Source organism: Perognathus longimembris, chromosome 3 (genome assembly GCF_023159225.1).
Source record: "Perognathus longimembris pacificus isolate PPM17 chromosome 3, ASM2315922v1, whole genome shotgun sequence".
In the NCBI taxonomy this organism is placed as follows: Eukaryota; Metazoa; Chordata; class Mammalia; order Rodentia; family Heteromyidae; genus Perognathus; species Perognathus longimembris.
In genome coordinates, this window is record NC_063163.1 from 53,446,656 (window position 1) to 53,462,167 (window position 15,512).

Below are 15,512 nucleotides of genomic sequence, written 5' to 3' on the forward strand. Positions count from 1 at the left end.
CAAGTAAAAAAAAAAGTATATTCTAATAATTGCAGCCCTGTAATGTATGTCACATGTCTTTCTAAATTTGTTTTGTTTTTGAGACAGAGTCCCACTATGGGGCTGGCTCACAGTCATCATGCCTCATAAATACTGGGATTATAGGCATGTACGCACCACACCAGTCTAGCATTCTTTTTTAGAAGAAATTCTACAATGTTGAAAAAAATTAGACTAATTTGAGCCTAATCCTTGGATTTAGAAAACATGGAACAATAAAAAAGGTTCTGTGGGCTGGAAGTATGTGCTAGCTTAACTCAAGTATGAGATGTCAGCACTGTAAAAAGAAAGAAAAAAAAACCCAGGATAGTATTTAGTAAAACAAATATATAACCAAATGATAAAACTGTAACACAAAATATTATGCGATACCTAAAGGTTCTTTACACTTTGTGAAAATCATAGTTGCTTCTTGACTGGAGCTGTCTTTGCTAAACTGATGAATCTCACTGTAAATGTTTTTGCTACCACTGGAACCACATTCATCTATGTTTCTTTGCTTTTGTTTTCCTTCTTTGTGAAGATGTGATTTCACTTTGAAAGGCGGGACAAAGACTTTGGCTGGTTTGCCCATAGTAACCGATTGTCTCATGGTTTCATTTCTTGATATGGGAACTTTATGACCCAACTGTCCTGAATCTGGTACACTGCTTGAAGATTTTTCCAGGTGTTTATAAAGATGAGGTTTAGATAGGAATCCTTGATCAGGTGCAGTAACATTTGGATTCTGCATTTCTTGCTGTTCTTTAGTTGTGCTACATTAGAGAGAGAATAAGTCTGATTATTTACTGGCATATGTACACATATTTTTGGCAAACCCTCAAATGCTTAATGGCAATCCTTTTCTGATAATTACTTTGTACTCTTCACAGTTGCAACTGCAAAACAATACCAACCCTTTCAGTACTCATTCCAGCATCTGACAAGGTACTTCACACAACAGAAGGAACCTGCCCAACGTGGACTGTCTCAGTGTGTGGACCCTCCAGTTCTACCATAGTGTTCCTACCTCTTTTTTTTCCCTTAAGGTTAGCACTCTACCTTTTGAGCCACAGCACCACTTCTGGCTTTTTCTGTTATGTGGTGCTGAGGAATCGATCCCAGGGCTTCATGCATGCTAGGCAAGCACTCTACCACTAAGCCTTTACTAGATAAACTACCCTTGTTTTCTTCTCTATGGCTACCACCTTCTCTGGAATTCTCAGCCCCACCTAATAATTCATTCCCCTTGGGAGTCTTACTGTGTCAGCCATTATCCTGTTTCTCTCTTTCCTTCACCTGTATATTCACTTTTTAGTTTTAAAAGTCTTATCCTTAAAACAGTTTTGTTCATTAGCTTTATCTCCTTGTTAAGCTCATACTCATTGTAACCTACCCTTTGTGTTCAATCTTCTGAAACAAAATACCTATACTAGTTCTTCTCTTTTTTTGCTAGTACTAGAGTTTGAAATGATGGCCTTATGCTCAAACAGTTTGCTTGTTCAGCTGGCATGATATCACTTTTAGCCACATATCCAGTTCAGCTTTTTGCTGTTTATTTTAGAAATGGAGATGCTTAGACTTTTCTGCCTGGGCTAGCCTTGAACTGTGAATTTCTAGGTTTTCGCCTCCTATTAGCTAGGATTATGGGCACCTGACTATACTAGCTACTTCACTTCCTCATTTCCACACTGTGAATTCACCTTTGCCCAGTACTCGACAGAAATTGTTCTCCATAAAGTGCTAAGCACCTCCCACTATGGAAGATGAAGAGTTTGAATTGTTGCTACTATTACCACAGTATAATATGCATACTTCCTCCTCCTCTTCTCTCATGTCCCTCTCCAGCTTCCCAAGATACATAGTAAATTCTGTCAATTTACAACATTTACATTATGGAAGAAGGGAACTTTTTGCAACTGCAAAAAGCACAGCTTAAGTATATTTTACAGATAAATGTGTTCTATTATTGTAAAATATCTAGGGTTTTTTTTTAAACCCCCAGTCCTGGGTTAGGGCCTGGTCACTTTCCCTGAACTTTTTCTTTTCTTTCTTTCTTTTTTTTTTTTTTTTTTTGCTTAAGGCTAACACCCTACTGCTTGAGCCACAGCTCTATTTCTGGCTCTTTGGTGGTTAACTGGAGATGAGTTATATGGACTTTCTGCCTGGGCTGGCTTTGAACTATGGTTCTCAGATCTCAGTCTCTTGAGTAGTTAGGATTACAGGTACCTTTGGCATCTGGCTTGCTTCCAGCTTTGTGCTGGCTAATTGGAGATAAGAGTCTAATACGTTTTCCTATATAAGCTCGTTTTGAACTCTGAACATCAGATCTCAGCCTTCTGAGCAGGTAGAATTGATTACAGGCATGAGCCACTGGTATATATATCAATATGTAGTATATTTCCTACCTTACAATTTTTGCTATCTCCTGGGACAATTTTTCAGATCTGTTAATGTTTACCGATCTTTAAACAGGACATAATAAAGTGCAAAGAATGCCTAGTACACAAAAAAGGCCCAGCAAATATTAACTGTTAGTATCATCACTATTATTTCAATTTTACACTGTGAAAAATTGTAGCTTATATATAGTAATGGCTTAACTAGATTCCTCTTTGAAAAATGTAAAAGCATTTAGAAGGTCCAGGGATATCAGTTACTAATACTTTAAATTCAAGGTGACTAGTTCCTCACATATCTATCTATCCATATCTATATATACATACATGTATCTTCATATATTCATGTGTTTTCATATATATATATATATGAATGTATATATATATATATATATATATATATATATATATATATTTTTGGCCAGTCCTGGGCCTTGAACTCAGGGCCTGAGCCACTGTCCCTGGCTTCTTCCCGCTCAAGGCTAGCACTCTGCCACTTGAGCCACAGCGCCGCTTCTGGCCGTTTTCTGTATATGTGGTGCTGGGGAATCGAACCTAGGGCCTCGTGTATCCGAGGCAGGCACTCTTGCCACTAGGCTATATCCCCAGCCCGAATGTATATATTTTTAAAAGTTCCCTTCTTCCTGAATGGTGTTTCTTCTAAGTTGTTTTCATTAGCTATTCTTGGTTATTTTATTTTTGCTTCTCCTGAAGCCAGTTATTCCACAGTCTGTTCATATTTAAGACTGGGAAGTCAAAAGCCCCAAAAGCCTGTTTGGAAGTTTTTGCTATGAACCTGGGACTTGCTGATTGTCAGCTACACTGTAGACAAATTAACAAGAAGTCCTCAAGAAATAAAATTTAGCTACTAGCATTCTGGAAGCAGAGTGGGAAGAGGACTTGAGGGGCAGGGGACAGGGCATTGTTCCTCAATATTGAAAGAATACCCATTAGCTCCCTTGCCTTTGGTGCTTGACTTCTGTCTTCCTTTTTATCTCATATGTTCTCCAATAAAGAAGCTCCTTGTGTAGCCTCTCTGAAGAACAAACTGTTAGTGCTGATAGAATGGGCGAGAGACTGTTTCTTAAACCTATTTTTCAACTGGTCTAATTTTTGGCTCCCTCTTTCACCACTCATTTCTGGAGTTACATGAAACCAATTGCTGGCTTTGAGACTTTTTTTTTGGTGGGGGGGTTGAATTCAGGCCACTAGACCCATGTTAAAACCCTTTTTTGTTTTAGTTATTTTTTCACATAGGGATTCCTGCTTGCCTAAGTTGGCCTCTAACTCAAATACTACTACCATCAATGGACTCCGGCACATACAGAATTTCAGGCTCGTACCACTACTCTGGCTGAAGACTTTTTTTTTTGCCAGTCCTGGGGCTTGAACTCAGGGCCTGAGCACCGTCCCTGGCTTCCTTTTGCTCAAGGCTAGCACTCCACCACTTGAGACACAGCGCCACTTCTGGCTTTTTCTAAACATGTAGTGCTGAGGAATTGAACCCAGGGCTTCACGTATGCAAGGCAAGCACTCTACCACTAGGCCATATTCTCAGCTCTGCAAGACATTTTATAATGTAAAATAGTGATTCTCTTCTATCTTCATTACTAGTTTCAAATCAGTTTTCTGTATTCTTTGAAAAGTCAAGGTTATGGCCTTCTTTTCTAGTCTCCCTATCTCCTTGTAAATGTTTTGGTAAAATTTTGGGAGGAAATATAATTAATCCTCTATATCCATGGGCTCTGAATTCTCAGATTTGACCAAAAATGGATAAAAAATGATTGAGAAAAATAATCAAAATAACTGTGTTTGTATACAGGCTTGTCTTTTGTGCCAGTATTGAAGCTTGAACTCAAGGGCAATTAACTCAGGTTAATTTCCAGTTAACCACCATAAAGCTGGAGTGGAGCTATGGCCTAAGTAGTAGAGAACAAGCCTAGAGTGAAAAAGCTCAGGCACAGTGTTCAAGCCTCAGGACCAACACATACACACAAGACAAACAAAAACAAACACAAAAATTAATAAACACATCTTACCTAAAGGGTTCACAGGTAATTGGCCCTAGACGCATGTACAATCTTCTATCTTTCATTATACCTAGAAAAAACATTTTTCACTATTAATGAAAATCAAGGGGGGTGTTATTTTCTATTTTTATTATACATTATTATAGATATTCACCCTCAATTTTTTTACAAGGCAAGCACTCTTGCCACTAGGCCATATTCCCAGCCCACTCTCAAATTTTTAGACTTTCAAGTTCTCAATGCATGTAATGGATATTTAGTAAGTAATAATTATTAAAATAGTTGATTTTCAAAGTATGACCATATACCAAATAAATCACAGTACAAACACATAACTTATAAATTTTGTTAGTTGATATGAATGAGAAAAGTGAAAATAGCATGAAGTGACAGGAATAAAATTAAGACTACTCCAAGCACATCTTTCTATATGCTTACCACTATATTATGGAATGTTTTATTTATTTGAGTGTAAAACTAAACAAGAAATAGAAAATTCTAAAACTAGAAACAAATGGAAGGAAACAAGACTAATAATCAGATTGGTAAACTTATGCAGAAGAATTATTCATATTGACACTGGAACACAAGCATTCTAACTATAGGTCCTTTTAGAAAATATTATTAACAGTAATTCATTAATTCATTGCACAAAGAGGTTTCGTTGTGATATTTAATATACTTTGATCAAATTCACTCTTTTTATTATTCTTTGTATCCCTCCTTCTGCTCAACTTCCTTTTTAATATACAAATATTCAATGTACCTCTATCATATTCATCCTTTACCATCCTCTCCTCCTGATCTCCTGTAAACAGTACCTCTTTTACAATCATGTCATATTATTTTTCAGTAGTGTAGATCTGCATACAAGTGAAACATGGGACATATATTTCTCTGAGTTTGGCTTATTTCACTTGACAACATATCCTTAATGCATTCTAAGGATGAATTCTTAAATTTTCCAGATAGTTTTATTGCTAGTAGCTAATATTGATACTACGAATTTGAAACTTATGTATATACTGTGGGAAAGTAATTCTCACCAGGAAGTCTACAGAACTAAGGGAGAGTACACACAGCCCTTTAAGAGGATCCAAGTTGTTAAAACTGTCTTAACACATTGGGCACTGGGGGCTCATGCCTGTAATCCTGGCTACTCAGGAGGTTGAGAGCTGAGGATCATGGTTCAAAAAAAAGTCTGTGAGATTCTTAGAAAACTACCCCAAAATTCCAGAAGTAGTGCTGTGGCTCAAGTGGTAGAGTGCTGGCTTTGAGCAAAAAGAAGCCAGGGACAGTGCTCAGGCCGAATTCAGGCCCCAGGACTGGCAAAAACCAAACAAAAAATCCCACAAAAACTTAAAGCTGGGTATGGTGGATCAGCCTATAATCCCAAATACTGATGAAGTGAATATCAGAACTTGTGTTTTTTCTTTTTTTTTGAGACAGTCTCAGTATATGGTCCAGGTAGTCCTAAAACTCATTATATACCCACAGCTGGCCTCTAACTCATGCTCTTAACTGCCTCACTCCATCTCCCCAGTGCAGGGATAACAGGCTTGTACTACACACAGCATTTTTTTTTCTTTTTTGCAGTGCTAGGGATTGAACCCAGGGCATTGAACATGCAGGGGTGCGTGTGTGTGTGTGTGTGTTTGTGTGCACGTGCACATGCGTGTGGCACAGATTCTGGGGCTTGAAACTCAAGGCCTGGGTGCTGTCACTGAGGAATTTTTTTTCAAGGCTAGCACAGTATCATGAAGCTACATCTTTGCAGCTTTCTGGTAGTTAATTGGAGATAGAGTCTGATGGACTTTGTTACCTGGGCTGGCCATGAACAGTGATCCTAAGATCTCAGCCTTGTGAGTAGCTAGGATTACATGTGTGAGCCACCAGTGCCCTGCTCAATTCTCAATTGTGTGTTTGTTTTGCCAGTCCTGGGGCTTTGACTCAGGGCCTGGGCATTGTCCTTGAGCTTCTTTTTACTCAAGGCTAGTACTCTACCACTTGAGCCATTGCGCTATTTCCAGCCTTTTCTGTTTATATGGTACTGAGGAATCGAACCCAGATTTTCATGCATGCTAAGCAAGCACTCTAACCACTAAGCCACATTCCCAGGCTGGAAAGCTTGATGTTTGTAAAATGACAGACATCAAGTCTCACTGGACTCAGGAACTATGATTTGAATTTATTACAGCTTTTACTAATTTTTTTTATTAAATTAAAATGTCACTATTTTAGTGATTTCACAACTTCCACTTAACACACAAGACAAGATGTGAGTTTACCAGCTAAGCCACACTGTAAAATCTTTTCTAATAGATATACCCAAAACAACTGAGAAAGGTAACTTCAAGAACACTATGCATAGGTATTTAGCAAATTTTACCATCTGGAGTGCTTTTTAAAGCCTTTAGAGATTTTTCTTCACGTTCCATTATCTTGTCAAATTCACTTAACAAGTTTCTTTTGATTGGAGGTTCTTCTAAAAAGAAATTTCAGTACATGTTTATTAAGTACATCACTCTCATTTTTAAAAAATCCTATAGTTCATTTTAAAAAACTAAAGTACTGTTGTTATAGTATGTTAAATTATGTAATAATAATTAAAAAGCAATCATTCTACTTTGAAAAACATTGTCAATTTAATGACAATTTAATTTAATGACTATTTAATGAGGTCTATAAGGTGAACAGATATTGCCACAAACCACATAAGCTACATTTTAATAAAACAACATTAAATGTAATTGTAGGTTTATTGGCAATGAGGACACAATATTTCTTCAAGTTCTTTTTTGGGGGGGATATAAAACTCAAGAAATGAAGTTATTATATAGGCTGTAAAGTAGGTAGATTAAAAAATATTACCAAGTTAAAATGATTAGGAATAGCATTATTTATTTAAAAGTTCTACAGAGGCTAAGATAAAACCATAACTCAAATTACGCATCTTCATGTCAAATTACACATTTCCACTCAGGTATGTGGCAATAAGCACTTGTATTTTTTTATGCTTTCATAAAGAGAATGAATTTGTAAGATTTGATAAATGAAAATACTTGTGCAAGGCTTGATCTACATTTTATTTATTTATTTATTTAAATTTTTTTTGGCCAGTCCTGGGGCTTGGATTCAGGGCCTGAGCACTGTCCCTGGCTTCTTCTAGCTCAAGGCTAGCACTCTGCCACTTGAGCCACAGCGCCACTTCTGGCCATTTTCTGTAAATGTGGTGCTGGGGAATCGAACCCAGGGCCTCATGTATACGAGGCAAGCACTCTTGCCACTAGGCCATATCCCCAGCCCCCATAGATCTACATTTTAAAGTGGTACAGAAAAGATTCTGTATGGTAAAAATAACCAGAGGCTGCTGAAGCTATATAGATATGAGAAAAGAAGCGAGGAAAATTAAATAGTAACACTGGTAAGAATGTGTAGAAGTACAAGTTGTTAGAAAGCCACCCCACTCACAAGCAGAATAGGATAGGTTGCTATAAAGCCAACATTTTGCACAAAAGAATTGTGAACATCTTAAAGCCTATATACTTCAGAATTTTTTTCTAAAGAACAACGAATAATTTAAGGTATTAGAGTCTTATGCTAATATAGAGTATGACCTGAAGAACACTAGAAAAAGCCTGTATTCAGCAGACAGGTGAACCAGAGTAAACTGATGGGCTTCAATGTTTTCTCGTGATATGATAGGGCTGGATAGAAGGCATCTCATAACTCAACTAGTCTATGAATCTGCAGATTCTAATGGAGCTTGTTTTTCCAAGACTGTCCACTTGGGAAGTGAAGTTATTTTTGGCATTTACTTTAATTGTAACTAGCGAATAGATTTGACAATTTAACATTTTCTTAGAGGCAGTAAAAAAAAGTTACACCTAAAGGCTGAGCATATGTTCATCTAAGTCATTAGATATACATTCAAAAGAAAAGTTAGTATTGGGGATATAACTCAAGAGTTCAGTCTCTGGGGCTGGGGATATGGCCTAGTGGCAAGAGTGCTTGCCTTGTATACATGAAGCCCTGGGTTCGATTCCCCGCCACCACATATATAGAAAACGGCCAGAAGGGGCGCTGTGGCTCAAGTGGCAGAGTGTTAGCCTTGAGCAAAAAGAAACCAGGGACAGTGCTTAGGCCCTGAGTCCAAGGCCCAGGACTGGCAAAAAAAAAAAGTTCAGTCTCTAATGCCTGTATAAATAAATAAAGTTAGAATTTAGTCGCAAAGAGCACTAAGATTGGGCTACTACTTACTAATGGCAGCTGCTAGAAAACTTAGTAAATGAAAAATATGAAGCAAAAAAAAACCCCAAACAAACATGAAGCAAGCCAACACCAAATTTACATACACCATCTCAATACACTATTAATTTACTATTATATATACTATTAATTTACTAATAATATTTTATGTTCACAATTATCCTGTGAGAGGTATTTTCTATCTATCTTTCCTTATGTGAAAAAAAATTTACATTGCTATTATAAAGGTTACAGTTACGTAAGTCAGGTAATGAGTACATTTCTTTTTAGACAATGTCACTCCTTTCCTAACTCTATTATCTATATTCTACAGATGTGGAAACTGAGATTCAGAGAAGTTAAATAGGTAGTATAAAACAGTAGTATAACTTAACATATATAGCACCCAGAAATTGATATAACTAGAAAGACAAGTTTTTAAGAGCCAGTCACCATCCATTTGTTACATACATGAAAACATTTAGTAGGTTAGCATTGGACAGGCTTTCCTAAATTTCAAACTTTTAGCAATAACTTCTCAATTATAACCACATTAATAAAATCTAGAAATAGGAGATTGCCACAAGAATTCTTGGTAGAAACAAAAAACATGCTCAGCTTTTAATGTTCTAATCTCTAGCATACTAGGTAGGGCCAAGATGAACAAAACACTTGCAAAACCATAATAATAATACATACCAGCCAAGTTAAGGGCAATTCCTTTTCTTTTCACAGTTCTGGAATCCAACAAAACCCTGTCTTCATTGTTGGAGCCTGTAAACAGTGACTGTTTGGCATGTGCTGGTGGTTCAGGATCTGTTAGCTCACCATCTCCCATAAATGCTTTGGCAATCTCTACTGCTTCTGTTTCAAAATAGTTTTCTGGATCTTTGGAGTAAGAAAAATCTTCTGCATTTGTTTTCACAGGAACATTAGAAAAAGATTTCTTGCCAACTTCCTTTTTTATGTTTTTGGGTAAAGCTTGTTTTTTCCCCAAAAGATGAGTGTTTGCAGCAGGTGATGTGTTGGTTTGTCCTGTCAATTGTTTGTCCTTCTTAAACTCGGAGAGATAAGAAGAAACGTTAATAGCCTGATTCTTTTCTGCAGAATTACTTTCAATATTAGAGTTATGTAACTTAAATTCATTATTGTTAGCCTTTTGCATTTTGGAGTTTATAATAGGTTCTGAGGTTCTCTTATCAGTACAAGGAAGTATTTTTGATGCTTCTTGTCTAGATGTAGGTGAATGCTGAAAGGCATGTTCAGTGCTGATTAAGTCAAATTCCTCAAACATACTCTTCACTCTGTGTAAGGCACTTGCTGAAACAGCAACTTGTTTTCCACTTGCTGTACTAAATCCAGAGAAAGCAGGTGAATTTACATGATAGGAAAAGGATCTGGTGGCCAACAGTACATTCTGGGGGATATGCATTATATTTTCTTCTTTTGTAAACTCTGAATGTTCTTCATTACTTTTAAGTGATTCTGCGGAAATGAGTTGCTTAGCATTATCTTCTATCTCAGAAAACACTCGTCTTGCCTTTTGTAACGAAGCATCTGATACTTGTACAGATTTTCCACTTGCTGTGCTAAAAATCCCTAAAGTATTTTTAGAAGAGACTGATGGGGGAAATTTCCCTATAAGTTCACACTTTTCTGGAGTTTTTGAAATGATACAAGGTGACACTTTGGAAGCTTTCTCCAATCCAGATGAACTTTGGTTTTGTGAAATGTGTTCATTCTGAATGTCAGCAAAGGCCTCATGTGAATCTAAGCAGTCATTATCTGCAGAGTTAGTAATGTCAACATCCCTTGAATTGTCTAATGCCTTACCTGCCACAAGTTTTGTTTGGCAAGTATCTAATTCATTCTCAGTGTTTTGCTTGATTACCTTCTTGCAGTTGTCTGTATATACTTTTTCCTCTTTGGTTTTTTCATTTGAAATGCAGAGTATTTTACTAGTAGCTGCACTGGATGCAGGTGACTCTGCCTCAAAATTATTTGTATCAGGAGTGGCCAAATTCATGGTTCGATTTTTATTTTCGGACAGTGAAGAGTCAGTCACAAGTTTCTGAGCACAAATATTTTCTCTTACAGTTTGCGAGTATGTACTTACTTCTCTAACAGTGGATACTACTTCAGGAAAACAAGTGATTTCCTTGCCATTGACATTCATAACTGTCTCGATACAAGAAGAACCACCATTATTTTTTGAGGAGTGTCCCAAGTATAGATCATTGGAATGACAAAAGTCAGAATGGTATGAATTCCTATTAGACATGGTATGGTCACTTAAATAGGTTAAATCTTGCTTTTCAGAGAGATTTTTGTCATTTTCAGTTATATTGTTTGAACTATTTTCATATGACACATTTCCTACATTATCATTAGGGTACTTATTTATACACACAACTTTGGCACTATTTTGCTTTTCTAGATGATCATCCAATTCTTCTCTAAGCCACTGTCTTGCTTTAGATAGTGAAGCCTGACTCACAGAAATTTTTCTACCATGTCCTGTGTAAAACACTGAAGCTGTAGAAGGTTGATTTATACAAGCTGTAGAACTTTTTGCTACTTCTTCCTCTATATTTTCATGTACTTCAACTTCCAAAGAAATATTGTTAGAGGTTTTCAGATTTTTAGTTTGTTTATACAAATTATCACTTGGCCTGGGTACTATCCTAGATTCCCTATAAACCAAATTTTTCTCTTTATCACCTATGGAATTCTGCATTTCTTCATGTTTGGGGATATTTACTTCAACTCTCTCATATGTTAAATCAAGCCTTTCTTTAGAGTCTTCTCTGTACTTTAGTGTCTTTGTTTCTTGATAACCCAAACTGCAGATTTTGCCATATTCTTTTTCATCAAAAAGATTTTTCACTTTATCCAGAGATTCCTTGGCAATTTTTACTTTTTTCCCACTGGCAGTATGAAAACCCAGGAGAGTAGGTTCTTTGACCTTTCTCATTTTATAGTCAGATGGTTGCTTTCCAGTGCCAACTGGGTTACTTTCTTTCATTATTTTGTTTTTAGCCATGTCTGTTTCCCCATGACCCGAAATGTTCACTTTGCTCTTAATTATGCCAGAAAGTAATTCAGAATTAAAGGAATTGGAAAAGTTACTTATTTCTCCTATTTCTTTGTCAAAGAAATTTGAAACTTCACACGAAGACTCTTCAGAGACTCTATTATTTTTCCCACCTGCAGTCTGAAAGGATGTATCAAAATCTTTTATATTTTGTTCCTTCTTACCTACAGGTAATTGTTCTTTATTTGAAGAATTGGTAAGACATGTTTCTTCAGCTTTCATGACCTCCAAACAAGTCAAGTCTGACAAACTTTCTTTAGTCTGTATGTTTTCTTCTTTTGTGAACTGGCTAACTGATTTAAGATAGAAATTATGTTTGTCAGTACACTGGAAGTAACTTTCATCTTTGTGACTGTAAACTGTATCATCATTCCTACTAGAGTCACTGCCATCAGATTCTTCTAACTTACAAATAGTTCTTCTCACATCAGTACATCTGTTACATTTACTTCCTCTATTTCTCATGTAATTTCCAGTATTTTCTTCTCCCAAAATGCCAGGAGTCATTTCAATATTATTTTGTGATATTAGTTGGCATTTACTACTTTTCTCACTTAAATTTTTATTATTGTTGTGGCTCTCCATCTGATGTGGGGAAACAAAAGATTGATGACTATTACAGGAAAAGCTTGGCTCGGCTTCTAGAGAAGTCTCCTCGTGAATGATGTCAATGTCACTGAACAGTTTTGCAGCTTTTTGTAAAGCTTCAGTAGAAACACTGAGTTTTGTACCAAGAGCAGAATAAAAGCCTCTAAACTCCATTTCACTTTCATGTGTTAAAAAAAAAGACATACTTATGTTATAGTTTGTTTTCAGTAAGCAAGCAGAGGTCTGTTTAACTCTGGTGATACCTTTAAGCTTCTCACTTCTATCTACCTGACCTTGAGATGAAGCATCAGAAGTGTGATTGGAGGCAGCCATGTGGTTTCCAGGCACTTCATATGTACGATTTTGTGCTCCGTGGCATGGTTTTCTAAACTGTGTGAATTCAAACTGACTTCCTGATTCCTCTAATATAGTGGAAAGTTCTGTAACTTCTGCCTTTTGGCTAGGTGTTAAATTATTATTTGCATTGAAATCTTGCTTTAAAGATAGTATTTGAGGGGATGTGTGAGTATTTTCAGAGTCAGAAACAAATGTACCACTCTGAACACAAGGAGATAAAGTATTAACTGACTCTAAGTTGGATATATGAAGTTTGTTTAGCTTCTTTTGATGATCTAATATGGAGATATCTGCATTTGCAATTTCAACACAGGCTAAACTAGTGGGATATTCTTCTTCTATATCTTTGAAGAGCACTTTACTCTTCTTAATGTTATGTTCAGCGAGTTTTATTTCTTTATTTGAAGCTGTTCTGAAGCTACCATTAAAACTGTGATCTGTAACTGGATCTAAGAGCCCTAACCATTTGTCTTTATAATCATTTCTGTTTGATTGTATATCCTTTATAACCAAGGAAGAATCTGATTTTAACTCTTGACCTGGAGTTCTTCTTAGATTCTGCTTTGCACTATTTCTGTTCTCTTTTGTAAGATCATATACTTTATCTGATGAGCCCAAACATTCTGTAATCAAAACTTGGTCTGTCTGTTTATGATCTATGTCTGTATCTATTACCATCATGCAGTTCTTGAAAATGGGTTCTTTTATACAACTAAGGTCTGCTTTGTGGAATTCCTCAGTAGTTTCTAAAACAGCACTGCTTCTTTCCCTAGTTATTAGAGAAATGGAATTATTCTCACTGTCTGGGAAAATTCTGTGTTCAGAATTTAGATGGACACCTATTTCTGAAATTAAACAGGTTTCCTCTTGGTCGTTTTGGTTTACTGTTAGATTTCTATTTTGATTGAAGTGCAACTTCACTGAAGATGATGCTATTTTTATGTAATTTTCAGGTGGCAAAATCTCAGCTTTTTTTGAATTTTCATTTAATACACACATTTCTGGAATTTTTTCCAAGGGAATGTTTTGGGCTAATTCAATATCAGCTTCACAATTCTTAACCTTATATTTCTCTGGCATTTCATATAATTCTTTTCCTCTAGAAAATACAATTGGATTCAAAAGAGGATCCTTGGAACTAGGAGTTAATGTAAGAGTACCAGCATTATCAAGATCATCTAAAAAATTTTCCTTGGATTCAAAGTGAAAGCCACCAAGTTCCACTTCTGCAGGCTGTATCTTTTCTTTTATATCTGAAACAGTTTGGCTTTTTGGAGCATCCTGTCTTTCCTGCAAGTACGACAGAAAATCAGTTCCTGGGGTTATAAATGACTGTGGTTTTTCTTTAATTCTTGCTTCTTTATAATTACGATCTTCAGGTATTATTACATTAGCATAACCACTTTCATTGTCAGAACATTTCCTCAGAACTGTCTGAAAAGAGTTGGTAGCAGACAATGATGGTTCTTTGGCCTCATTTTGTAAATTGTTTCTTCTAACAGAAGAATGCAACAAGCCTAAATATAAGAACACAAAGTGATAAAATAAAGTTAAAATACTATCAAATCCACTCAGCAAATATCTTTTCCTAATTAAAAATATAAGTATGGGGCTGGGAATGACTTACTGGTAGAGTGCCTGCCTAGCATGCATGAAGCCTTGGGTTTTAGTCCTCAGTACCACATAAACAGAAAAAGATAGAAGTGGCATTGTGGCTCAAGTGTAGAATGCTGTCCTTGAGCAAAAGAAGCTCAGGGACAGTGCCCAGGCCCCGAGTTCAAATCCCAGGACTAGCAAAACAAAAACAAAAAAACATAAGTATGTAAAATGAGAATGATATGAAAAACAAAAATGCCAGATATAAGATGAATTACATATACTCTCTATTTTGAGGCTATTGAGTGTTATAACTAAATATAAATAAAGGTCAAGGACTTTTTCCTACTGATAGGACTAGGGTTTGTACTCATGGCTTCACGCTCACTATACAGGTGCTCTAACACTTGTAACATACTGTCTTGCTGACCTTTTTGCTTTGGTTATTTTTTGAGACAGGAAACAGCATTTTGCCTGGGCCAACACGAATCAGAATTCCTATTCATGCTTCCTTTACTGCTGGTATCAGGAAGATAGGTATGCTTTACATTCCTAAAATTTTATATTGAGATAGGGGGAGGGATCTCATAAAATTCTCAGCAAGGGTGGCCAGGAACCACAATCCTCTCAATCTTAATATCTTGCAAAAATTACTTGAGCCCCACCCCCGAAAAAGGATGGTTTATAATATATTTACTGAGCAAACTAGGTGAACGGGTTTTAATGACATGATTCTAAACAATGGTTTTCTGGGAGTATGGCTCAAGTGGTAGCGTACTTGGCTAAGCAAGTTCAATGCTCTGAATTGAAATCCCAGTACACAGTACCATAAAAAAAACAAAACCCCACTGGTAATCAAAAGCTTCAACAACAATGTGTATTTATACACATTGAGATATATACACTGACATGTATTTTGAGACTGGATATAAAATATATAAAAAGCACCAGAAGAAAAGCAGGCAGTATTTTTTTTTTTTTGCCAGTCCTGGGGCTTGGACTCAGGGCCTGAGTACTGTCCCTGGCTTCTTTTTGCTCAAGGCTAACATTCTACCACTTGAGCCACAGAGCCACTTCTGGCTTTTCTGTTTATGTGGTGTTGAGGAATCGAACCTAGGGCTTCATGCATTCAAGGCAAGCACACTAAGCCATATTCCCAGCCCCAGCAGTATGTTTTTAAGA

The 15,512-nt window shown here is 36.5% G+C and overlaps 1 protein-coding gene across 4 annotated transcripts in view; it reads right to left on the reverse strand.

The window, feature by feature from the left end:
• Brca2 (BRCA2 DNA repair associated) overlaps window positions 1-15,512 on the reverse strand; it is a 64,822-nt gene that overhangs the window by 28,037 nt on the left and 21,273 nt on the right. For 3 of the 4 annotated variants that reach the window (XM_048341539.1, XM_048341538.1, XM_048341540.1), the window contains exons 11-14: window positions 9,395-14,251; window positions 6,837-6,932; window positions 4,457-4,517; window positions 412-794 (exon numbers count right to left, since the gene is read on the reverse strand). In XM_048341539.1, the coding sequence (XP_048197496.1) occupies window positions 412-794; window positions 4,457-4,517; window positions 6,837-6,932; window positions 9,395-14,251 (5,397 nt within the window). The remainder of the gene's footprint in view (window positions 1-411; window positions 795-4,456; window positions 4,518-6,836; window positions 6,933-9,394; window positions 14,252-15,512) is intronic. The other variant, XM_048341541.1, reaches the window with a different exon arrangement.